This window comes from Erythrolamprus reginae, chromosome 2, assembly GCF_031021105.1.
Source record: "Erythrolamprus reginae isolate rEryReg1 chromosome 2, rEryReg1.hap1, whole genome shotgun sequence".
Classification (NCBI taxonomy): domain Eukaryota; kingdom Metazoa; phylum Chordata; class Lepidosauria; order Squamata; family Dipsadidae; genus Erythrolamprus; species Erythrolamprus reginae.
The window spans coordinates 171,652,585-171,679,162 of NC_091951.1; the positions used below are offsets into that span (position 1 = coordinate 171,652,585).

The 26,578-nt window shown below is 42.7% G+C and overlaps 1 protein-coding gene across 1 annotated transcript in view; it reads left to right on the forward strand.

The window, feature by feature from the left end:
- KCNH3 (potassium voltage-gated channel subfamily H member 3) overlaps nt 1-26,578 on the forward strand; it is a 104,343-nt gene that overhangs the window by 40,145 nt on the left and 37,620 nt on the right. The window contains 2 exon segments of the mRNA XM_070735997.1: nt 18,844-19,077; nt 26,337-26,471. Of these exon segments, the coding sequence (XP_070592098.1) occupies nt 18,844-19,077; nt 26,337-26,471 (369 nt within the window).

Sequence of the window (26,578 nt, forward strand, 5' to 3'; positions counted from 1 at the left end):
AATGAATGAATGAATGAATGAATGAATGAATGAATGAATGAATGTACCCTGTGGTAAATTAATGGGAAATCTCTTTGGCTCCTAATGAAGCTGCCACATTGAACTGAAGGCCATTGAGGATAGTGATGACATAGGAGGACACATTTCTGAGGGATTCCTTTAATCTTCACTAAAGGTGGCTTTGCAACAGCTGGTCTAGGGGGTGAAAAACATAGGTAATCCTCATGTTATGACGCCAATGAGACCAAAAATGTATGTTGTTAAGTGAAACATTTGTTAAGTGTATTTGTCCCATTTTACGACTTTTCTTGCCACAGTTGTTAAATGAATCCTTGCATTTGTTAAGTTAGTAACACGGTTGTTAAGTGAATTTGGCTTCCCCATTGACTTTACTCGTCAGAAGATCACAAAAGCTGATCACATGTCCCCAGGACCATCATAAATATGAACCAGTTGCTAACCATCGGAATTTTATTTTTATTTTATTTATTTATTATTTTAATTATTATTTTTATTTTATTTATTTATTTTGTCCAATACACAATAATACACAACGAACGTTATATCCTCTATAACCTTCATTGTGTGTTATGGTGTATTGGACAAAATAAATAAATATAATAAAAATAAATAAATTTTCATCATGTGACTATAGGGGTAATATAATTGTCATAAGTATGAAAAACAGTCATAAGTCACCTTTGTCAGTGACGTGGTATATTTGAACGGTCACTAAATGAACTGTTGTAAGTGGAGGACTACCTGTACACACTTTTGAGGTCTTTAGAATATGAGGTGCGATATCCAGAATTTTGGAGATAAGTGGGTCCCTCTAGTATAGGGCTGCCAAACTCGCAGGCTGGATGCATAGGGAGAAGTCGTGATACATCACATGATGACTTCGTGATGATGGGCTTTTGACACCCTTGCTCTAGTACATATTTTGAGATCCTGAATATTTGCTCACAAGGCAGGTCCTTCCAAAAGTAGATGTTTGGATAAGCATAGGACTAGCTCAGGAGTCTGCAACCACGGCTCTGGAACTGCATGTAACTCATCCCTCTGCTGCAGTTCCCTGTCACTCAAAATATGTGACACCACCGCCAATGTGCGGCACGTGATTTATTGAGCTTTTCGACCCATCTTTTTTTTTTCTGAGTTCAAAATGATTTTGTTGCATGCAGAAATAAAAATGTGTTTTCTCTGCATTAACTCATTGATTTCATAAATGCAACACACTATAGATTTTTTATATATATGGCATAAAGATTAAAAAACGATATATGCAGTGTTATCTCCATTTTAGATGTGAAAAGGTTTTTGTGGCTCCCAGGGTTTTTTTTTTCTGTGGGAAATAGGTCCATATGGCTCTTTGAGTGTTTAAAGTTGCTGACCCCGGGACAAACTGATAGGCAGTTGTGATCTGGAGGCTACATCCACTAGCCAATAATAACACCATCAGGGAGGCAAATACATTCTGGGTAAACTCAGAGGTGTTACGACTTCCATCCCACAAAGGTTTCAGGATGAAACAGGAGACAAAATCCCCCCCCCCAAAAAACCCTTTTTATTTATTTATTTATTTTATTTATTTATTAGATTTGTATGCCGCCCCTTTCCGTAGACTCGGGGGGGCTCACAACACAATAAAAACAGTTTATAACAAATCTAATAATTTACAATATAAAATATTTAAAAACCCCATTATTAAACAGACATACACACAAGCATACCATACATAAATTGTATAGGCCCGGGGGAGATATCTCAGTTCCCCCATGCCTGACGACAAAGGTGGGTTTTAAGTAGTTTGTGAAAGGCGAGGAGGGTAGGGGCAGTTCTAATCTCTGGGGGGAGCTGGTTCCAGAGAGTCAGGGCCGCCACAGAGAATGCTCTTCCCCTGGGGCCCGCCAACCGACATTGTTTAGTTGATGGGACCCGGAGAAGGCCCACTCTGTGGGACCTAATCGGTCACTGGGATTCATGAGGTAGAAGGCGGTCCCGGAGATATTCTGGTCCGATGCCATGAAGGGCTTTAAAGGTCATAACCAACACTTTGAATTGTGACCGGAAATTGATTGGCAACCAATGCAGACTGCGGAGTGTTGGTGTTTTCCTAACTAAGACACAGGATAGCAACCACTCCCAGCTAGCCTGAGAAATTATGAGCAATTACAGGACTGGTAATCCAAAATATTTGAAAAAAACATGTTATTTTTCTTTCCTAATTAATATAAAAACCCGCTGTGCAACCTTGAACAAATCTCATGTCTCCTGCAGTGTTGATGGCGTGATAAAATTGGCTGAGTCCCCAGCTAACGAACTCTGGAATCAAGAGGGAAAATTCATAGCTATCTGGGTGCTGTTAGAATTTATTCTCATCATCTCCATTCATGGCTGTATTGTTGGGAATTGGAATCCAACAGCCTCTTGGGACATACAGTAGAATAAATTTCCATTTTTAATCAATTTTAGCATTTTTAATGATGAAGAGAGGAATAATCTTTGGATAAGTTGCATTAAACTGTCAGGGCGGAATCATGTAATAATAGACCATATGGAACAGGGTGGGTTTGATTTTAAATCAAGTCAATTTAAATAATGACTTAAATCGCTAATAAAAAGGCTTGATTTAAATCAACTCAATTTAAGTCATAATTTTCAAAGAGCCACTCCTCCTCTGACCTGCTGTTGACTCACCGACAGTCCCATTCATTTTAATAGAATAGCATTTATTGGCCAAGTGTGATTGGACACACAAGGAATTTGTCTTTGGTGCACATGCTCTCAGTGTACATAAAAGGAAAGATAAGTTCATCATAAGGTACAACACTTGGTGATAGTCCAGGTACAAATAAGCAATCAAATCATATTAAGAACCAGTCAATATAAATTGTAAGGATACAAGCAACAAAGTTACAGTCTTATAGCCATTTGTGGGAGGAGATGGGTGATGGAAGGATGAAAACATTAATAACAGTGCATACTTAGGAAATAGTTTGACAGTGGTGAAGGAATTATTTGTTTAGCAGAGTGATGGCGTTCGGGGAAAAAACTGTTCTTGTGTCTATTTGTTCTGGTGTGCAGTGTTTTATAGTGACGTCTTAAGGGTAGGAGTTGAAACAATTTATGTCCAGGATGTGAGGTGTCTGTAAATATTTTCACAGCCCTTTTTTTGACTCGTGCAGTATACAGGCCCTCAATGGAAGGCAGGTTGACAGCCATTGTTTTTTCTGCAGTTCTGATTATCCTCTGAAGTTTGTGTCTGTCTTGGGTTGCTCAACCAAACCAGACAGTTATAGAGGTGCAGATGACAGACTCAATGATTCCTCTGTATCAGCAACTCCTTGGGCAGTTTGAGCTTCCTGAGTTGGCACAGAAAGAACATTCTTTGTTGTGCTTTTTTTGATGACACTTTTGATGTTAGGTGTCCATTTTAGGTCTTGTGACACTGTAGAGCCTAGAAATTTGAAGGTCTATACTATTCATACTGTGTTGTTTAGTATTGTAAGAGGTGGAAGTATTTTATTTGTTTGTTTTGTCAAGTACGTATTGGTGGCATACAAAGATGTAAAATATTTATATACATGATACTAGTAAAAGAGAAACATTAGGACAGAGGACGGAAGGCACTCTGGTGCATTTATGCATGCCTCTTGGGCGTGTTTCTCCTAGAGTTTATGTATGGGCGGGTTTCTCCTACAGTCTACCACCATTTCTACAGTTTTGAGTGTACTCAGTTCCAAGTTGTTCCGGTCGCACCACAAGGTTAGTTTTTCAACCTCCTGTCTGTATGCAGATTCATCATTGTCTCGAATGAGTCCAATCATTGTTGTATCATCTGTGAACTTCAGTCATTGGTATATAGAGAGAAGAGAAGTGGAGAGAGCACACAGCCTTGGGGGGTCCTTTGTTAATAGTACAGGTATCTGATGTGATTCTGCTTAATTTCACCTGCTTCTTCCTGTTTGTTAGGAAGCTTATGATACATTTACAAGTGTGTTCAGGTACCGCTAGCTGGTTCACCTTAGTTAGAAGAGTTTCTGGAATGAGGATATTGAATGCTGACCTAAAGTCTACAAAGAGGACCTTTGCATTAACAGCATCATCTGTTGATCTATTTGCTCGGTATGCAAATTGCAGGGTGTCTAAGTGAATAAATGATTGTTTTCAAATGGGACATCACTAGCCTTTCAAAGGTTTTCATAACTACAGATGCTAGAGCAAGTGGTCTGTAGTCATTCAGTTCCTTGACGGTGGACTTCTTCAGCACTGGGATGATCATAGAGTGTTTGAAGAAGGGAGGAGCATGGCACATCTCTAGCAATTTATTGATGATTTGGGTGAAGATGGGAGCCAATTGGTCAGCAAGACTTTTAAGCAAGGAGTTATCTAGTCTGGGCCTGGAGCTTTTCCTGGCTTTTGTCTTTGAAATAGGTTTTGCATTTCCTTTTCTGAGATCACCAGGGGTTGTGAATAGTGAGGGGCGAACCCAACAGAGTTCGGGTTCGGCGAGTTCGGTCGAACTTTGCGTGAAGTTCGGCCGAACCCGAACTCCGAGCACTCTGTGACGTCAGAGCTCCACCCCCAGAATCCCATCGTTTTTTTAATTTTTACGGAATTTTTATTTTTATTTATTTTTATTTTTACAAAAAAGGACACCCCCGGAATCCCTTTGTGGGATTCCCCAGCTCCTTTTGTGCCTCCCTCCCAGCCTCCCGACTGGCCAATAGCTCCCCATTGTTCACCTTCCTCTGCCGCCACCGGCGCCCGGCTCCTCCTCCTCTTCTCAGCAGATGACAGCCGGGCGGCGGCGCTTCACGGTGCTCAGCACGAACGCCAAACTGGAACACGAATTTTAAAGAAAATTTGGGTTTGTGTTCATCATGCCGAACACCACAAAGTTCGGTACGAACCGGAACTGTGCAAGTTTGGTTCGCCGAACACTAGTTGTGAACCCAATAGTATGGGCTCAGTTGTAGAAGGCTTGGCTATTGTTACTGTGTCTGAGATGGGAGTTGTAGAGAGAGGTGGCTGTAGTTTCCTTTCAAAGCTGCAGTAAAACACACTCAGATCATCTGCCAGTTGTGGATTTCCTTCAGCCTGGGAAGGTAGTTTTCCACAACCAGTGATATTTTAAAGAGTTCTTCACATGTTTGCTGGTTCATTTGTTGAGAATGGATTCATTAGTTTTTCAGAGTAGCTTCTTTTTTCTGATCTGATCTTCTTTGTTAATACATTTCTGGCCTGATTGTACAGCATTTTATCACCTTTTCTCTAGGCTTCCTCTTTGGAACAACGTAGCTGCTTAAGTTTAGCTGTGAGCCAAGGTTTGTTGTTGCCGTATAGTCGCAGGTTCCTGGTCAGTACAAATAGGTTTGACATATGATGTTGCAGTTACAGTGTCTGTGAGTTCATCTTACAGATACTGTAATGTGTAATATTATAATGTAGTAATGTGATGTAGTATTCAATTCAATTCAATTTATTTGATTTGTATGCTGCCCCTCTCCGAAGACTCGGGGCGGCTCACAACAATAATAAAAACAGTATAATAATGGAACAAATCTAATAATAAAATTATATTAAAAAAACCCAACAATTTAAAAACCATACCACACATACATACCAAACATAAAATATAAGAAAGCCTGGGGGAGATGTCTTAATTCCCCCATGCCTGGCAATATAGGTGGGTCTTGAGTAACTTGCGAAAGACAAGGAGGGTGGGGGGCCATTCTAATCTCCAGGGGGAGTTGATTCCAGAGGGCCGGGGCCGCCACAGAGAAGGCTCTTCCCCTGGGGCCCGCCAAACGACATTGTTTGGTCAACGGGACCCGGAGAAGGCCAACTCTGTGGGACCTTATCGGTCGCTGGGATTTGTGCGGTAGAAGGCGGTTCCGGAGGTATTCTGGTCCAATGCCATGAAGGGCTTTAAAGGTCATTATCAACACTTTGAATTGTGACCGGAAACCGATCAGCAGTCAGTGCAGGCCACGGAGTGTTGTAGAAACATGGGCAAGTCTAGGAAGCCCCATGATAGCTCTCGTGGCCGCATTCTGCATGATCTGAAGTTTCCAAACACTTTTCAAAGGTAGCCCCATGTAGAGAGTGTTGCAGTAATCGAACCTCGAGGTGATAAGGGCATGAGCAACTGTGAGCAATGACTCCCTGTCCAAATAGGGCCGCAACTGGTGCACCAGGCAAACCTGGGCGAACGCCCCCCTCGCCACCGCCGAAAGATGGTGTTCCAATGTTAGCTGTGGATCGAGGAGGACGCCCAAGTTGTGAACCCTCTCTGAGGGGGTCAATAATTCCCCCCCCCAGGGTAATGGATGGGCAGATGGAATTGTCCTTGGGAGGCAAGACCCACAGTCTTGTCTGGATTGAGTTTGAGCTTGTTGACACCCATCCAGACCCCAACAGCCTCCAGGCACCGGCACATCACTTCCACTGCTTCGTTGACTGGACATGGGGTGGAGATGTACAACTGGGTATCATCCGTATATTGACATATCCGTATGTCTTGCTGTGTGAATGGGAATGAATGATTTTAAATGTTATTAGAGTTTTGATATGTTGTGAGCCACCCCGGATCCTCAGAGAGGGGTGGCATACAAATCAAATCAAATAAAAAAAATTAATAATAATAATAATACGACAGCTGGTGATGTTGCAATGACACAACAAAGTGAGGGATGTGGATTATGATTTATAACATGGTTATTGTGAAATTGTGTGAATGCATCAATGCAGTGCATGTTATCTCAGCTTGCAGAACTTGGATTCATTGAATGAATTTACCAAAAATGTAAATATTGCATAATATACAGCCTCCTGCATGCTGCATAACTTAAGTTCCATGCTGAATAAACTAAACTATTAATGCATCTTAAATGAAAAACTATGTACAGATAGATTTTTACTCCAAAAGCATTTTATTAAAATAAATTAGATAAAAATATTAAAAATCTGATTTAATTTTTAAAAAATCCAATTGCGCAGAAGCAAAAAAACCCCAGAAACAGGCAAACAAGTAAGTGTCCACTTGATGCTGCCCACCGCCGTTTGCCCCACAACCACCTACTTGCCATGCTCACCTCTCGCTCTTGGGGTGAATGGCAGCAGCACAGGTGGTGGTGGGAGCCGGTGCAAGAGGCGAGCAAGGGGCAAACGGCGGGGGAAGGCAATGCTCGAGGCAGGGCAGGCGTAGGTCCGGAGAAGCGCCGGTGGAGCATGCACACGCATGTACACCTGGCATCACCATCAGTGCTAGCCCACGCGCTACATGGCCGCCACCGGAACGGCGTTCCTACCGTTGAGGCTGGGCCCCACCACTGGCACATCCGCACCGGTCTCGGAGACCTCACCGGTAGTGCTGAAGAAGAGCGGCCCTTCACTGACTGTCTTTAATTTATGACTGCAATTGCGACATAATTTTCATTGCTAAGCAAGGCAGCTTTTAAATGAGTTGTGCCAATTATATATATATATTTTTGCCACCGGTAAGCAAAATACTACAATTGTTATATGAGTTGTGCAGTTATTAAGCAAATCTGGTGGGTTTCATTGACTAGAAGATCACAGTTGGTTATTTATTTATTAGATTTATTTATTTATTAGATTTGTATGCCACCCTTCTCCGTAGACTCGGGGCGGCTCACAACAACAATAGAACAATTTCTTTTTACTAAACGTTTACTTTTTATCACATGATCACCCTCAGACCAGTAAAATCTGTTGCTACTGGTTCATGCATTCACGCACATGCAACACTTCTGTGCATTCGCAGAAGTGTCCTGGGTGGGTGGGTGGAACTCCCACCACTGGCGCTACCAGTTCGCAGAACCGGGCAGAACTGGGAGCAACCCACTGCTGTCTCAGACACTGCAACCGTCATAAATACTTGGCAGTTGCCAAGCACTCAAATTTTGACCACATGATTGTGGAGATGCACCAATGATTGTGAGAGGATAGGTTGTAAGTCACTATAACGGCATAGTGGTTACAATGCAGTATTTCAGGCTAACTCTGTCCGCTGTCAGGAGTTCGATCCCTGACCGGCTCAAGCCATTCATACTTTTGAGGTTGACAAAATAAGGATCCAGAAACTTACTTTTGCCATCAATCCACTGCAATTGCCAAGTTTTAATTTGCTTTAAATTGCTATGGGAAGGGGGGAATTAAGTATTTCTCCTTATAAATGGGCTATGGATACAAACCTAGTCACACAATTGCATAGACCTCAAGATGCACTTGTGTGACTAAATTTATATCTGTAGCCCATATATAAGGATAAACATTTTAAGGTATCTTTTTCCGTAGGAAAACCATTTATACTGTAGAAAACTGAAAGAAAGATCAAAAAGATGTTTCACTCAAGAGAGTTAATGTTTTCTAGTACTTTGAATTGCTTTCTAAATGTTTATTTATTTTGAGTGCTAGGACTGTGGGACTATTTTTAAGCCACCTTAAACTTTTTCTTCCCCTTAAAACTACTTACATCGAGAGATAATTATGTTAAGAAAACATTTGAAAGCCAAACAGAAACATACCCCAATCTTATAGGAGTTTTTCCTATATAGTTCGTACCCATAGATCATCTATCCGGACTCAGAGGAAAGTAGAATATTTTATAACAATCTTCCAAAGAACCAAATTCCTTGGAGATAGGGACAAAAATGTCACATTCAGTATTATCCTTATTTTATACAGTATTGTCAGAAATTGTGCTACTAAATCAATGGTAGGTCAAATGAAGCTTCCGCCACCAAAATCTGCCAGACTGAGAGGAAAATCTGATAAAGTACTACTGCTATTGCATCTATTATTATTATTATTATTATTATTATTATTATTATTATTATTATTATTATTATTATTATTATATAGATTTGTATGCCGCCCCTCTCCGAAGACTCCATTTCTCCTTTCTCATGTCAATTGTCTCTCTCTCTCTCTCTCTCTCACACACACACACACACACACACAAAATAAGTTTTGGTCAAGCAAAAAGCCTCTTCTCTCCCTCTCCTGCTTTGCCAACTTGACAGCAATAACATTTAGCATTTAGGCTTACGTGCCTCAAATTAATTTGATGTACAGAAAGGCCAGGGCTTCTGGTCAATGCAGTCTGCATTCTTGAAGATTTTCACTGACACAACTTAGAACTATGGAGACAGTGAGAACAATTAATCAACAAACTCAAACTCAACCCAGACAAGACGGAGTGGCTGTGGGTCTTGCCTCCCAAGGACAATTCCATCTGTCCGTCCATTACGCTGGGGGGGGGGGGGGGAACTACTGACCCCCTCAGAGAGGGTTCGCAACTTGGGCGTCCTCCTCGATCCACAGCTGACATTGGGACATCATCTTTCGGCTGTGGCGAGGAGGGCGTTTGCCCAGGTTCGCCTAGTGTACCAGTTGCGGTCCTATTTGGACAGGGAGTCATTGCTCACAGTCACTCATGCCCTCATCTCCTCGAGGTTCGATTACTGCAACGCTCTCTACATGGGGCTACCTCTGAAAAGTGTTCGGAAACTTCAGATCGTGCAGAATGCAGCCGCGAGAGCCGTCGTGGGGCTTCCACGATTCGCCCACGTTTCTTCAACACTCTGCAGCTTGCATTGGCTGCTAATCAGTTTCCGGTCACAATTCAAAGTATTGGTCATGACCTTTAAATACCTACATGGCATTGGAGCAGATTACCTCCGGAACCGCCTGCTACTGCACGAATCCCAGCGACCGATAAGGTCCCACAGAGTTGGCCTGCTCCGGGTCCCATCGACCAAACAATGTCATTTGGTGGGCCCCAGGGGAAGAGCCTTCTCTGTGGCGGCCCTGGCCCTCTGGAACCAACTCCCCCCGGAGATTAGAACTGCCCCCACCCGCCCTGTCTTTCGCAAACTACTCAAGACTCACTTATGCCGCCAGACATGGTGGAGTTGAGATATTCCTTCCCCCTAGGCCATTACAAGTTATAAATGGTATGTTTGTGTGTATGTTTGGTTTTATAATAAGGGTTTTTAGTTGTTTTATTAATTGGATTGTTACATGTTGTTTTTTATTATTGTTGTTAGCCGCCCCGAGTCTACGGAGAGGGGCGGCATACAAATCCAATAAATAATAATAATAATAATAATAATAATAATAATAATAATCATCATCATCATCATCATCATCATCAGTGGAATAGCTTGCTTCCAGCAAACATTTGACAAGTTATAGGGTCTGCTGCTTAAGCAGGGGACTGGATTAGAGGATCACCAGGGTCCCTTCCAACTCTGTTATTCTATATCCTATAAATCAGGTGTTTGGTTATTCTCACAGCAGAAACCAAAGGGACAGAGAAGCAGAGTGCTTCCAATTCCTGGATGGGGAGAGAGGTTTATACAGCTGATATGCTGAGTCAATGGGGGTTAAGCAGGTTGCTTTCCTGGACTGTTTTGATGTTGGGAGAAGAGGACAAACATGGCTGGCAAATGTTAAAAATTACTTTGGGCTGTTTCAGCTGTAGGTTTGGGGATGAAATGATGATGCCACAAGGACATGTTCCTTCCAAAAGGTTACTAAAGGATTGTGTCATGCAGGCAGGATGTGAGGATAATCCGTTCCAGTAGTTTGCTCTGCAGAGAAGGAAGTGCTAAGATAAGGATGCTCTTCTTTGTTTTCCCAACTATTCAGCCGTCAGATCCTAGTTCAGTAGCTTCCATACCAATTGTGCCATCTGGCTCCTTAGTAAAGAGCTACCTAATCCTGATCTGGGTGCTTTCTAGGAGGCTGATGCCTTTGGCTACCTCATTTGAAACTCCAACTTCAACCAACGAAACAAGAACATTAGCTTAACCTGGAAATCACCCCAGTTCCCGAGGAGGCCTCCATTTCATGGACAATTGCGCTCAGGATATATTAATGCTATCTACTGTATCTTTTGTCAGTTGACCCATCAGTGTTCTCCCTGAAGAATCCTGGTGTTGTACTTGCGTTGGTGAAAACAGAGGGGCATTCTTAACAGACACTCCATACAAAGCACTACAGCTGGCACAAGTTCACCTTTTCAACCCAGTTTAATCTATAGAAGTTTGGCTTGCCGCTGTAGGATATTTTATTTTATTTTATTTTTAAAAACATAGAAACATAGAAGTCTGACGGCAGAAAAAGACCTCAAGATCCATCTAGTCTGCCCTTATACTATTTTCTGTATTTTATCTTAGGATGGATATATGTTTATCCCAGGCATGTTTAAATTAAGCTACTGTGGATTTATCAACTACGTCTGCTAGAAGTTTGTTCCAAGGATCTACTACTCTTTCAGTAAAATAATATTTTCTCATGTTGCTTTTGATCTTTCCCCCAATTAACTTCAGATTGTGTCCCCTTGTTCTTGTGTTCACTTTCCTATTAAAAACACTTCCCTCCTATTTTATTTTATTTTATTTTATTTTATTTTATTATTTTATTTTATTTTATTTTATTTTATTTTATTTTATTTTTTTATTTTATTTTATTTTATTTTATATTTTATTTTATTTTATTATTTTATTTTATTTTATTTTATTTTATTTTATTTTATTTTATTATTTTATTTTATTTTATTTTATTTTATTTTATTTTATTTTTTATTTTATTTTATTTTATGTGTTACCAGCCGCAGCTTCATGTATGTGTTTCTGAAAACAGTTCAGTTGCATTGCGTCACCATTATTTCCCAGGTGTCACATTGCCTTGGTACCCATACATCGTTTCTCTTGCAGGTTAGAAGAGTGTCTTCCCCACAGGTTTGGGCGCCAATCCTCCCTTTGAAGGAGAAGGAAAGGCTGAGTTTTTGACAAACATCTTGATGACTTTGCACTGATTGGGCAAAAGAAAAAGAGAATGAGATGAACCCAGGGGCTTTTAGAGAGGAAGAGTGAGCTGCTTTTGCAGAAAGAGTGGATGGAATCTTTGGCTCTGAGAACTATAGCTTTGAGACACTGTGATGCAAGCTGTTGGAAACTGAATTTATTGGGTCTTCGATGTATTTGTTACTACTGAACTTCAAACTTGTCTCTCAATAGTTAGAGCATTAGCTGAAATTATGACACTTAAAAAGCTCTTTCAGTTCTCTAGTTTTGAAATACTGTATATAATATTTTATTGCACATGCAAGGTTCTGATTATTGTTTAATGCTGGCAACTTTCCGCTTTACAAATGTGTTTGTTTCAAGAGCCACTATTTTAGAAACAATACTCAGAACCTACAAACCATGGCATATTCTATTTTCAAAATATCTTGCAGGGAATGGTTTGTGGGAATAATTGCTTATTCAAAATTGAACGGGGATTAAAACGCTAAAAAAAAAACCTTGAGTTTGTCTTGCAGATTCTTTTTCTTACTTTTGTAACTCAAAGATTTTGATTTTACCAATTGACTATAACAAGTTATCAAAATGGGGAGTTCTGATTCAAGGGATTTCTGTTTTAGCAGGTTCTTGTTGTAGTCCTCTTTAAATAATTATTTTACACTTTTAGCCACAGACATGCACAATATACAATCCAGATGCTCTTTCTCACACTTAATATTCATGTGATTTCTTCCCTTCTTCAGCAATCTAGTTTCACTTGTGGATGTATTAAAAGGCCCTGGGAAACTTGTCGTTGCTGCAAGATTTTCTATTTATTTCTTTTATTTATTTCTTCATTTATTAAATTTACATACTGCCTGTCTCACTAGAAGAATAAATTAAATTTATATGCTACCCATCTTCTATAAGCTAGAAAAAGGCAGCCAGATTTTTTATATCGTAGTGACCAAAATTGAACGTAGTATTCCAAGTGTGGGCTTACCAAGGCACACGTGATCTTGATTCTATCCTTCTGTTAATGCAGTTGGCTCATATTTAAATAGTTGTCCACTAGGATTCCAAGATCCCTCTCACAGGTACTACTGTTGAGCAAGGTAACACATATACTGTACCTGTGCATTTTGTTTTTCTTGCCTCAATGTAGGATCCTACTTTTTTCATCATTTAATTTCATTTTGTTAGATAACACCCAATGTTCAAGTCTGTCAAGATCCTTTTGTATCTTGGGCCTAATCTTCTGGAGTGTTGGCTATTCCTGCCAGTTTGGTGTCAATTTGATGAGCTCCCCATCTATCCCTTTGTCCAAGCCATGGATTTTTTTTCCCTTTCAGGCCCTGTCTTCTCAAATTAACTACCCTGTAATATTTCCTGGTTAGGGAAAAAGATTATACAATCTTCCTTTGTCCTTGAAATCTTTTTCATTGGTGATGGGGGGATTTTTATTAGCAGGAAAAAGGTTTTGTTGGAGGGAAGGGTCTGTATAAAGTCCTCCGTAAGGACTGGTCCTTGTACACTATATATAGAAACATAGAAGTCTGACTGCAGAAAAAGACCTCACGGTCCATCTAGTCTGCCCTTATACTATTTTCTGTATTTTATCTTAGGATGGATATATGTTTATCCCAGGCATGTTTAAATTCAGTTACTGTGGATTTATCTACCACGTCTGCTGGAAGTTTGTTCCAAGGATCAAACTTCCAGCAGACGTGGTAGATAAATCCACATTATATATAAAAAACACAGCGTGTCTATGCAGAAGAGACATTCTGAGTATGGCACCAGCCCAATTCTGTGAACAACTCTCTTTGTCTGCTACTGTAGAGGTGGTTTTCGGTACTCTTTCAATCTAACAAATCCAAGAAACTTGTTTTGGTTATATCTGAACATTTGTTATTTTCCATTCATAACACGCAAATCCTCCGCGTCTTTCTTGTGCCATGGCCTTTTGAATTATTTTAACATTGATTGACATTTCAATGAGTTGTTAGACAGTTGGAATGTATTTGTTGTTAGGTTTCAGGTACAATCGGGAAGGGTGTGCACTTGTCCAACTTCCCTGGAATTTCTAAGCAATCCTCAAAACTAGGAACTCTCTCCTTCATTCCTTCATTCTGCTTTGGCCACTAGATCAGGGGTCTCCAACCTTGGCAACTTTAAGACTTGTGGACTTCAACTCCCAGAATTCCTCAGCCAGCAAAACAAAACTGGCCAAGGAATTCTGGGAGTTGAAGTCCATAGGTCTTAAAGTTGCCAAGATTGGAGACACCTGCACTAGATTACATTCTTCTGCATCCTCTCCTTCTCCCTCCATTCTTTTTCTCCTGATCAATTGGGTTGTTTCCCTTTTTCTTCTCTGGATATGGAAATGTCCCTCCAGCATCTCTGTGTTACCTTTCAGGACTCTCTTTTTCCTATTCAAATCTATGCAAATGGATGAGGCAGGGATGGGGATGGGCTTTGGCTTTTTCTGCCTGGTGAGAAATTGGGGGTTTGAGTCCAGCTGCCGCAGACGATGACTAAACTCTGCACAGAACAAACAGGGTAAAAATAGTCAGAAACTGGAGATACACCAGATGGTGCCAACTCCTGGGAAGAGAGGGGAGAAGGAATTAAGAATGTGGCTTTGCTCCCGCCCATGAGCAGAGGTGGGCTACTGCCCGGATGGGGGGGGACGCAGTGGGGTAGCGAAAATGGAGCTCCACCCCAGAGCACCCAATTTGCACTGAAAGATGTTGAAATAAAATGCATAAGCCACGCCCACAGTCTGGTAGTAAAAAGTTTGGTAGCCCCTCACTGCCTATGAGGCATTGATTGATTGATTGATTGATTGATTGATTGATTGATTGATTGATTGATTGATTTTGTCCAATACACAATGAGGGGTTTAGTGGGTATACACATAGTAAAATACATGATGAAGGTTATAGAGGAGATATTCATAGTAAAATATATCTAAGAAAGAATAGAAGAGAAAATATAGGAGTAAAACATATTAATGAAAGAATAGAAGAAGAGATATAGGAATAGGAGAAAGGTATAGGAGATATAGGAGAGCAATAGAACAGGGGACGGAAGGCACTCTAGTGCACTTGTACTCACCCTTTATTGAGCTCTTAGGAATCTGGATAGGTCAACCGTGGATAATCTACGGGTAAAGTGTTGGGGGTTTGGGGATGACACTATGGAGTCCGGTAATGAGTTCCACGCTTCGACAACTCGGTTACTGAAGTCATATTTTTTACAGTCAAATTTGGAGCGGTTAATATTAAGTTTAAATCTGTTATGTGCTCTTGTGTTGTTGTGGTTGAAGTGGTTGACAGGCAGGACATTGCAGCATATGATCTTGTGGGCAATACTTAGATCTTGTTTAAGGCGTCTTAGTTCTAAGGGGAATGAGGCATGTAGGGCATCCTGAGACACCTCTCCTCCCATTTTTTTCCAAGACTGCAGCTGATAGCCAGTCATCTTGGAGAGTTATGTTTCTAATCCCTGCCTCAGCCAAGATGTCTAGTGGTGAAGGCACCAGGCTAGAAACTGGAAGGCTGGGAGTTCTAATCCTGCCTTACCCCTGACAGCCGTAATCTGGGTAATTTTGGAGCTAGTCAATCTCTGTCAGACTAACTCATCTAACAGGATTGTTGGGGTGGAGAAAATAGGAGGACAAGGTATTTCGGATATGTTTGCTGTTTCGATCTATTTGTAAAAAATAATAAAGGATTGTTGTTGTTGTTGTTGTTAGTTGCAAAGTTGTGTCCAACCCATCGCGATCCCTTGGACAACGTTCCTCCAGGCCTTCCTGTCCTCTATCATCCCTCAGAATCCATTTAAACTGCATCCAGGCACCTCGTTCTCTGTTGTCCCATTCTTCTTTTTAATCCCTTTATGGATTACTGCCTTGTCGTGGCGAAGGGGCTCATGTAGCTCAATAAAGCCATGAGCGATGCTGTGCAGGGTCATCCAAGATGGACAGGTCATAGTAGAGAGCTCTGACAAAAATGTGATCCACTGGAGAAGGAAATGGTAACCCATTCTAGTAGAAACATAGAAACATAGAAGACTGACGGCAAAAAAAGACCTCATGGTCCATCTAGTCTGCCCTTATACTATTTCCTGTATTTTTATCTTATAATTGATATATGTTTATCCCAGGCATGTTTAAATTCAGTTCCTGTGGATTTACCAACCACGTCTGCTGGAAGTTTGTTCCAAGAATCTACTACTATTTCAGTAAAATAATATTTTCTCATGTTGCTTTTGATCTTTCCCCCAACTAACTTCAGATTGTGTCCCCTTGTTCTTGTGTTCACTTTCCTATTAAAAACACTTCCCTCCTGAACCTTATTTAACCCTTTAACATATTTAAATGTTTCGATCATGTCCCCCCTTTTCCTTCTGTCCTCCAGACTATACAGATTGAGTTCATTAAGTCTTTCCTGATACGTCTTATGCTTATGACCCTCCACCATTCTTGTAGCCCGTCTTTGGACCCGTTCAATTTTGTCAATATCTTTTTGTAGGTGAGGTCTCCAGAACTGAACACAGTATTCCAAGTACAGTGATACCTCATCTTACGAACCCCTCGTCATATCAACTTTTCGAGATACGAACCCGGGGTTTAAGATTTTTTTGCCTCTTCTTCGGAACTATTTTCACCTTACGAACCTGCCCCCGTCTCTGGGATGCCCCACCTCCGGACTTCCGTTGCCAGCCGAAGCGCCCGTTTTCTCGCTGGTGGAATTCCCCTGAGGCTCCCCTCCATGAGAAACCCCACTTCTGGATTTTGTGATGCTGCAGGGGAATTTTCAGCGTTCTGTAGGGCGGGGTAGGCCATGTTCATCCTCCCCAGGCTTCAAGAGGCTTTCTTAAATAATAATAATAATAATAATAATAATAATAATAATAATAATAATAATAATAATAATAATTTACTAGATTTGTATGCCGCCCCTCTCCAAAGACTCAGGGTGGCTCACAACAACAATAAACATTGTAGTACAAATCCAATAATTAAAACTATAGCTAAAAAACCACTATGATTTAAAAACAGTTAATACTACCTAATCATAACCGCACATAAATCTTACTAGCCAAAAGGGGGATACATCAATTACCCCATGCCTGGTGACATAAATGGGTCTTCAACATCTTGCGAAAGGTGAGGAGGGTGGGCAATTCGAATCTCCAGAGGGATTTGATTCCAGAGGGCCAGGACCGCCACAGAGAAGGCTCTTCCCTGGGTCCCGCCAGATGACATTGTTTATTCAACGGGACCCGGAGAAGGCCAACTCTGTGGGACCTAATCGGCCGCTGGGATTCGTGCGGCAGATGACGGTCCCATAGGTATTCTGGTCTGCTGCCATGTCATTACCAACCCCTCGATTTGTGTCCAGAAATTAATTGGCAACCAGTGCAGACCACAGAGTGTTGATGAAACATGGGTGTATCTGGGAAGCCCTCCGATAGCTCTCGCGGCCGCATTCTGCAAGATCTGAAGTTTCTGAACACTCTTCAGAGGTAGCCCCGTGTAGAGAATGTTGCAGTAGTCGAACCTTGAGGTGATGAGGGCATGTGTGACGGTGAGCAGAGACTCCCTGTGCAAATAGTTTGGGTGAGGTGGAGAAAATGTTCATTGGGATCACAATGAAAGCAGTTAAATAAGGTTCTTGCCTTCTGTCATCCCAATTTTGGTGGGATTGCGTTTAGCAGTAGCAGTTGTTTTAGCAGTGTTGTGCTAACAGTATTTATGTCATTATTAATAAATATGTAGTGTGGTTACAAATATCCTGGAAAACTAAGAAATGTGGTATATAGTGAAATCTAATATATACCAAAAATTAAGTAAATCCTATTAATTTCAATGGGATTTACTGCTAAGTGTATACAGTATAGGATTCAAGATATCAATTCTAATCATGACCTAATCATCGTGAATGCTTGCTTCAAGCTACGCCTTTCAAAAAATTTACAGCTTGTCCTAATTAATTCAAGCATTGTGTCCTGGGGAATAAAGTACACCAGGGCTTTTCAATAGTTACAATTCAATATCAATATTTAGGTAAGAGTCCTGAAAGTTGGTGTCTCAAAGATCAAAGCTAAAAGAGCAGGGGTGTCAAACTTGTGTCGTCACATTGTCATCACGTGACGTATTGCAACTTTTCACCCCTTTGCTAAAATCTGGGTGGGAGTGGCCAATATGTGAGAAATCCGGCCTGTGGGCCTGAGTTTGACACCCTAGCTATAGAGCAAGGGTTTCCCAGCTTTAAGACACAGGACTTCAACTTCCAGAATTCTTCAGGCAGCCATGCTTGCTTGGGAATTCTGGGAGTTGAAGTCTACATGCAGTGAAGGGCTGCAAAAAAAATTTACTACCACACTGTGGGCGTGGTTTATTTTGTGGGTGTGGCTTGCCAGCCATGTGACAAGATGGGAGTGACTTGACGATCACGTTACTGTGATGTGGTGGCTTAAAGGTCATGTGACTGGCTTAATTGTGGCCAACTAGACGTTACTCATGTCAAGGGTTTGGGTTAAGGTGCCTGGCCTCTCCTCGCCTCAAAGCGATACAATTTCCCTATCTATTTACTATTACTGAACATCCAAAATATACTATTTAATTCTATGTATATATGCCATATGTGTACATACATATTATACACAGGCACACAAAAATATACATTATCTAATATATAAAGTGTATGTACACACACGCACGCACAGCTCTTCTAAAATTATACACATTCAACCTCATTTACTGTGATAGAAAAAATATACCCAGAGCCCAAAAGGGAAAGAAAGGAAAAAAAATCAAACTTTTGCTACCGGTTCTGTGTACCCGACCATACCCATAGGAGCCAATCACTTACATGTCTCAAAATTGCCAAGGTTGGGAAACCCAGTTGCAGTGGACACCAGGTTGATTAATATTATTAAGTGATTTTTTTTCTGAGATAGCTGGGATAGCCAGGCTAGCGATCATCATTTCTTTCCTTTTTCTCTTCAGACAGTAATTTTGTCCTGGGCAACGCCCAAGTCCGGGGAGCCTTCCCAGTGGTGTACTGTTCTGATGGCTTCTGCGAACTGACCGGCTTCTCCAGGGCTGAAGTCATGCAACGCTGCTGTGCCTGCAACTTCCTCTACGGGCCTGACACCAGTGAGCTGGTGCGCACCCAGATCCGCAAAGCCCTCGACGAGCGCAAGGAATTTAAAGCTGAGCTCATCCTCTACAGGAAAAGTGGTGAGTCCGGTTTCTGAGAACATAGTTTGAATTGCAAAAGGAACCGCTTGTATTGAGGGAGTGGAAAGTTGAAGTTGAAGGAGATCATTCAAGAAAGTCAGTTTGTCTGTCTATTTTTTAAAAAAAATATTTTATTAATTAGATTTTTATGCCGCCCTTCTCTGCAGACTCAGGGAGGCTCAGAACAAAATAGGTACAAAATACAATGTATAAGAAATCCAAGTTTAAAAATCAGATCTAAAACCCCAATACATTAAAATAATCATCCACATTCATCCCATGTATATTCCAATCATTGGCCAGTGCTAGGCCACAAGCCTGCCGGCAAAGGTGAGTACTATCGATTTTTTTTAAGGTATTGGGTTTTAGCTACAGTTTTAATTATTAGATTTGTTTCTGTATTGTTTTATTGTTGCTGTGAGCTGCCCTGAGTCTTCGGAGAGGGGCGGCTTACAAATCTAATTTATTATTATTATTATTATTATTATTATTATTATTATTATTATTATTATTATTATTATTATGTTTGTTATTATGTTTATTATTATGTTTATTATTATGTTTATTATTATGTTTATTATTATGTTTATTATTATGTCAATACAACACAGCAAACAAGATCACTATGCTGGATTTCGTATTTCATCACCAGTCGGGCGCTTCCCAAGCACCCTGGACTGCGTGATGTAGTGGCGAATTATGTTTGCCGATCCCAATAAAGCGGCCTTTTGCAATTGACAGATGGAGATTTTGTCAATTCCAATATTATTATTATTATTATTATTATTATTATTATTATTATTATTATTATGTTTTTAAAGCCTTTCAGAAAGCCAGGAGGGTGGGGGCGGTACAAATCCCTGGAAGGAGTTGATTCCAGAGGACCGGGGCCACCAAAGAGAAGGCTCTTCCCTTAGGCCCCACCAGGCGGCATTGCCTAGCTGACGGGACCTGGAGAAGGCCAACTCTGTGAGACCTAACTGGCTGCTGAGGTATATGAGGCAGAAGACAGTCCCCTAAATAATCTTGCCTCCCTCCCCCCTTGTGTGTGTTTTGCGTTATGAATATTGCTTGAGAGAAAATTAGGTTGAAAAGAAGATCTTTTAATAATATGCAGCAGACGAATGTTAGTGGCTCGGGCTGGCCAAACAAGTTGCTCTGCTCTGCTCCCCTATTCTACCCATCTGTGAAAAATGGCAGTGCTGTTATTGTTGTTGTCTTTTTCTATCTGGACCTCTTGCAGCAGAGTTCCTTCTGGAAGCATTTCAAGTGTGAAGAACATTGAATGCGGGCCTTAGAGCAATTTCTTTCCCTCACGTCTAGCATGAACAGGAGCGGCTTTCCAGAACCTTCCTCTGCTCCCTGGTTTTGGTTTCAACTGCAAATGTGTGATAGGCTCAAAGGCAGCCTCTGCATCCCAACACCAGTGCCCTGGATTGGACAGATAGCCTGTCTCTCCTATATATCCTGGGTCTGTGGCTCTCTCCATTGCCAAGGAGGAAGCCGTTCTGAGTTGAGGGGGAAAGACTGCTATTTTATTTAGCCTGCTTAGGAATGCCCGTAGTCACACACCTACATGCATGCTGAGATTTGTTCACACCAACCCTCCCACTTCTGCGCGAACACCAAAGATGTTTTAAGAGCAGATGGTGAGTGCCATGTTGTGGAATAACAATTCTCATTGGGTGAAATACCCAAGGAGTAAAGGAGGCCAATAGATAGAGGAGAGATTTATTCAATAACCGTGAGAAGCAGATACCAACATTGGGGCAGCAAGTGGAGCATGGATATCACCATGCTAATAAACATTTCTGCAGGGGTGGCCGAATTCCCGGATGGGGGGAACGCAGTGGGGTAGCAAAAATGGAGCTCCACCCTAGAGCACCCAATTTGCACTGAAATGTGTTGAAAGAAAATGCAGGGCGTCCTGCATAAGCCACGCCCACAATGTGGTAGTAAAAATGTTGTTAGCCCTTCACTGCATGTATGCCACAGTGGGTCCATTTATATACACTGGTTTGCCTATCGTCCCCTGTCCAATCTTCTTTCCTTATCTCATATATCATACATTTTCTCTCCTTTCCTCCAACCCCTCTTCTTTCTTACTTTCTATCATTATATATATTACTTAATGTCTATTCTCCTTCATATGTATTGTATATTGGACAAAGAATAAATAATAATAAAATAATATACCCACCAACACACACAAACACCAACACACACACACTTCATTAAAGTTATAAACTTAATAATTTATTAAATTGATGGATTAAACCCAATAAATTTGAGAAGAAAATGGAAAAGAAAGTAAAGGAAAAAAAATCAGTGACAAAGGTGCAAAGAAACCAAAACAGGAAAAGGAAAATAGAAAGTCAGAAAAAGGAACCTTCGTTATGACTTCCACCCTTTTCTACCAAGTACTTGCCATCTTATTGTTTCTCCTTCTCCCTAAATCCACAAATCATCAATTCAGTCTTTCCTCATTTCAACAAAAAGTCCTTTTAAGGCTTCTAGATTTTTTAAAAAATCTTTCTCATTTTCCCCTGACCAAATTGGATAGCTTTGCCATGTCTGCGAGCTCCATCCATTTTACAATCCTATCTTCTACTGTGGGTATTTCATTCATCTTCTTTGTGCATAACAATAATCTTGCCCCCGTTTCCATATGCAGCAGTATTAATTTTTTTTCTTTTCTAGTTCAGCATCTCTTACAACAATAGAAATGAAACCAGAATTTATTTCTAGGAGTTTCAATGCTGATTCTTTCGTTCACTTCCTGCTTTTCTTCTCACCAAACCAGGTCACAATACAACTCACAGTAGAACATGAGATAGAAAGGCCATTTTATTTTATTTATTAAAGTGATATACTGCCTAGTTTGCTATCAGAGTGAGAGGTTTACACATGAAAACTATAAAGCCATATAAAAAGGCATAGTTTAAAAAAAACCCGAATTAAAATGATCGAAGACACACCCTCAAGCAACCCCCAAGATTAGTCTTCCATGCCAGTTCCAAAAGGCAAGAAGAGTTGGGGGTGGTCAGCCTCACTTAACGGGGCAAGATGTTCCATAGGGCGGGAGTCACAACAGAGAAAAATTTCTTCCTAGATCAGAGATGGCTTCCCTTTTTCCCGTTGTGTGCTGCAAGTGCGCATCTGGACATGCCACAGCAGGCATGTATATGTGCAACCATGTGTACCCCCCCCTGCATGTACCCAACACGCACATCCATGTCTGATTCCCAGGGGTGGGCTACTGCCTGGACGGGTGGTGGTGGTGAATGCAGTGGGGTAGCAAAATGGAGCTCCACCACACAGCACCCAAGATGTTGAAAGAAAATGCAGGGCGTCCTGCATAAGCCACACCCACAGTGTGGTAGTCAAAATTTTGGTAGCCCTTCACTGGTGATTCCCCATCCCTGAGCATGTTCACGTGAACCACCACTGCATGCACCCCACCCAACTCACCCATTTTTGGCTTCCAGGTTGGTGCAAGAGTAAGGTGACCAGGCGTCCCGATTTCAGCGGGACAGTCCCGCTTTTGAATGATTTTTCCCACTTCCCATGGTGGTTAAAAAATATCCCGAATTTGGAGATGGTTCCCTACACGCACCCAGTCTCAAAGCCTGACAAAGTTTGCAAAAGGTTTTGAGCCAAAGGCACGCACAGCCCTTCCAGGCAGGTGCTGAGCTTCAACCCTTTGGCTTCGGAGGTGGCCTCTCCCACAGCTGCAGCGCCCCACCCAGCTGGAGCTTCCCTGGTGGCAGTGGCAGGCAAGCTTTGGGGCCCAGCGCAGCGCCAGCATGTACAGCATCCAGCCGCCGCCATTGGTACCTATGCCCTGGAGCTCAGGCTTGCAGCCAACCGCCCTGCAGCTGCCGGCGCCTTCCCGCTCCTACTTTGACCCATGCTTGGCGGCGGCGACTTCACTGCCTGCCCCACTACCCCTGCAGGCCCACCTCAGGCCCAAGCCCTTCCTGCCGCCCAAGAGCTGCAATGGGGGAGGCGGCAGCATGGTGTATGAGCAGGGCCGCCATCAGGAATTTTGGGGCCCCATACAGCCTAAGTGTCTGCCCCCCCCCGCTATTTTAAAACTATTTTAAGTCCCCGAGCCACTCCATCCCCCGGGGATCATTTCCTGCTTCACGCCAAGCGAGGCGGTCCCATAGGCCAGTGTTTCCCAACCTTGGCAACTTGAAGATATCTGGACTTCAACTCCCAGAATTCCCCAGCCAGCAAACGTTGGCTGGGGAATTCTGGGAGTTGAAGTCCAGATATCTTCAAGTTGTCAAGGTTGGGAAACACTGCCATAGGCTATTTCAGGAACTGGGTTAAGCCGATTGTGTGGACTCATCCAGGAGAAAGAAAGAAGCGGGAGCGGCGAGGGAAAGAAAGAGCCTCCTGGCATCGGTCAGGTGGAGCATGGCTTATTTACGGCTCCTTGGCACTTCTCCCTTCTTGGAAGAGGCCTTGTTGACAAAACCATGTGCTTTCTAGCGAGGGGAGAGGGGAGGGGGATCCCACACCTGGCAGCCACCGGCGCAGGAGCTGGAAAGGACGAGGGGAGAGAAAAAGCAGGGTACCAGCAGTCGGGCAGGTGTCTTGAGGGGGCACTCCCATCTGGAAGGAAGGGAAGAAAGTCAAGGACGAGTTATGAAGGAAGGAAGGAAGGAAGGAAGGAAGGAAGGAAGGAAGGAAGGAAGGAAGGGTAAAAGAGGCGATCAAGAGAGGAATGGGTGAATGAATGGACGGAGGGTGGGAAGGAAGGAAGGAAAGAGGGAAGGGACAGGAACAGAGAAAGGGTGCAAAGAAAGCAAGGAAAGGTGTGAAAGGGGAGAGTAAGAGAGGAATGAATGAAAGAAGGGAGTGAGGGAGGAAAGAAGGGAGGAAGGAGAAGGATAGCAAGAAATGGAGGGAGGGAAGGAAGGAAGGAAAGAAGGAAGGAAAGAAAGAAAGAAGGAAAGGGGGAAGGGACAGGAACAGAGGAAGGAAGCAAGGAAACTTATGAAAGGGGAGAGTAAGAGAGGAAGGACTGAAGGAAGGGAGGGAGGGAAGAAGGTAGGAAGGAGAAAGAAAAGGAGAAATAGAGGAAGGGAAGGTAAAAGAGAGAAAGAAAAAGAGCAAGAAAGAATGCAAGAAAGAGAAAGAAAGAAAGAAAGAGAATGAAAGAGAAATAAAAAGAGAGGGGGGGATGAAAGAAATGGAAGGAGGGAAGGAAGGAGAGAAAGAAAGACAAAGAAAGAAAGCAAGAGAAAGAAAAAAGAATGAAAGAGCAAGAGAGAAAGAGAGAAAGAAAGAAAAAGAAATGAAAGAAAGAAGGAAAGAAAGAAAGAAGGAAAGAAAGAAAGAGAAAAGAAAGAAAGAGAATGAAAGAGAAATAAAAATAGAGAGGGGGAATGAAAGAAATGGAAGGAGGGAAGGAAGGAGAGAAAGAAAGAAAAAGAAAGAAAGCAAGAGAAAGAAAAAATGAATGAAAGAGCAAGAGAGAAAGAGAGAAAGAAAGAAGGAATGCAAGGAAGAAAGAAAGAAAGAAAGAAGGAAAGAAAGAAAGAAGGAAAGAAAGAAAGAAGGAAAGAAAGAAAGAACGAGAAAAGAAAGAAAGAGAATGAAAGAGAAATAAAAATAGAGAGTGGGAATGAAAGAAATGGAAGGAGGGAAGGAAGGAGAGAAAGAAAGAGAAAGAAAGAAAGAAAGCAAGAGAAACAAAAAAAGAATGAAAGAGCAAGAGAGAAAGAGAGAATGAGAGAAAGAAAGAAAGAGAGAACGAAAGAAAGAAAGAAAGAAAGAAAGGCTACTCCAAAGAAAGACTCACTGAGTGGATGCATGAAAAGAGGGACCGGGATCTCCACTTGCCTCCCCCTCGCGCCTTGCCCTTCCCACCCGGCCGGCCGCGCACGCTTACCTGCTCCCAGCGCCAGCAGCAGGAAGGCGAGCGAGTAAGCCGGCGCCCGCCCAAAAGAAGCCATTGGCTCCGGGCGGTGGGTGGTGTTCACGGCCCCGCCGAACCCCCGGCCCAGCACCTCTGGAGGCCGAAAGGCGCGGCTCTCTTGCCCTCGCAATCCTTGGGGGGACACAAGGCTGGCGGAGAAGCCGGCCGGGCTCAGCCCTCTCCCGGCTTCCCCAATTCCACTTCCCCAGCAGCGCGGCTTGGCTTCCGGAGGGCCAAGACACCCCCACAGTGACTCCTCCTTCCGCGGCTGCCATCGGGGCTCCCTGCCTGTCTGCCAACCTCCCTGCCTTCTTTCCTCGCGGGGGTGGGAAGAAGGTGCGGGCCGCTGTCGGAGAAGCTCCACAGAGGCAGAGTTCATCGCAATCGGGGTTGGGGAGTTTTTGGCGTGCACCGGGCCCCCCCATTTTTCAATTTGGCCGGGCCCCTGACACCACTCCCAGTAGTACCGGCCTATCGACGGCCCTATGTACGAGAGAGAAAGAGAGAGGGGGAGGAAAGAGGGAGAGAGAAAGAAATAGACAAGGAGGAAGGAAGAGAGAGAGAGAAAGAGAGAGAAAAAAGAGAGGAAGGGATTAAGAGAGTAAGGTGTGTCAACAGATTCAAACTCAACCCTGATAAGACGGAGTGGCTGTGGGTTTTGCCTCCCAAGGACAATCCCATCTATCCATCCAATAACCTGGGGGGGGAATTATTGACCCCCTCAGAGAGGGTTCGCAACTTGGGCGTCCTCCTCGATCCACAGCTTACATTAGAGAACCATCTTTCAGCTATGGTGAGGGGGGTGATTTGCCCAGGTCCACCTGGTGCACCAGTTGCAGCCCTATTTGGACCTTCACCCTCGGTGTGCTCAAAAGTGCTCACACAGCCATATTTATGAGGATGATTAAAGTTCACCATCAATCAGCTAATAAGACTTTGATGTGCAAATTAAAAGTATATAAGGGCACAGATAGCACCTATTTAGCACAGCATAACATGTGCGACCTTGATGGTCAAAAGCCAGTCTGAATAGAGGGCTCCTTGCTTGTACAGGAAGTAAAGGAAAGCAGGAGGAAAGCTGGCTCTCCCCTACTTGGGATTTTCAGAACCTGGGAGCAGCAACCTCTTTGCTCAGAAAAGTCACATGTTTTTACACCCAGCCTTCTGTGAAGCGTTGCCGACCTGCTTTTCTTTCCCGCCATTTCCTAGGTCTCCGCAACGTGTTTGCAACAGCAGACAAAGATGATGTCAGGGGTGGCAGTGGACAAGTTCATCCCCTGACGCACATCCCAGAATCATCAACTCACAAGGCTCCTTGTTTTTTTAGGTGTCCCGTTCTGGTGTCTCTTGGATGTGGTGCCTATCAAGAATGAAAAGGGGGAAGTGGCTCTTTTTCTAGTCTCCCACAAAGACATCACAGAGACCAAGACCAGAGCCTCCGCAGACACCTGGAAGGAAGGAGGTGAGATGAAGCTAGTGATGGAGGGGGCTGGGGTGGGGAGGAGGTGGAGTAAAGGAAACATTTGTAAACTGGGGTACAACCTTATCTAGGAGGGCACCAATTCGTGG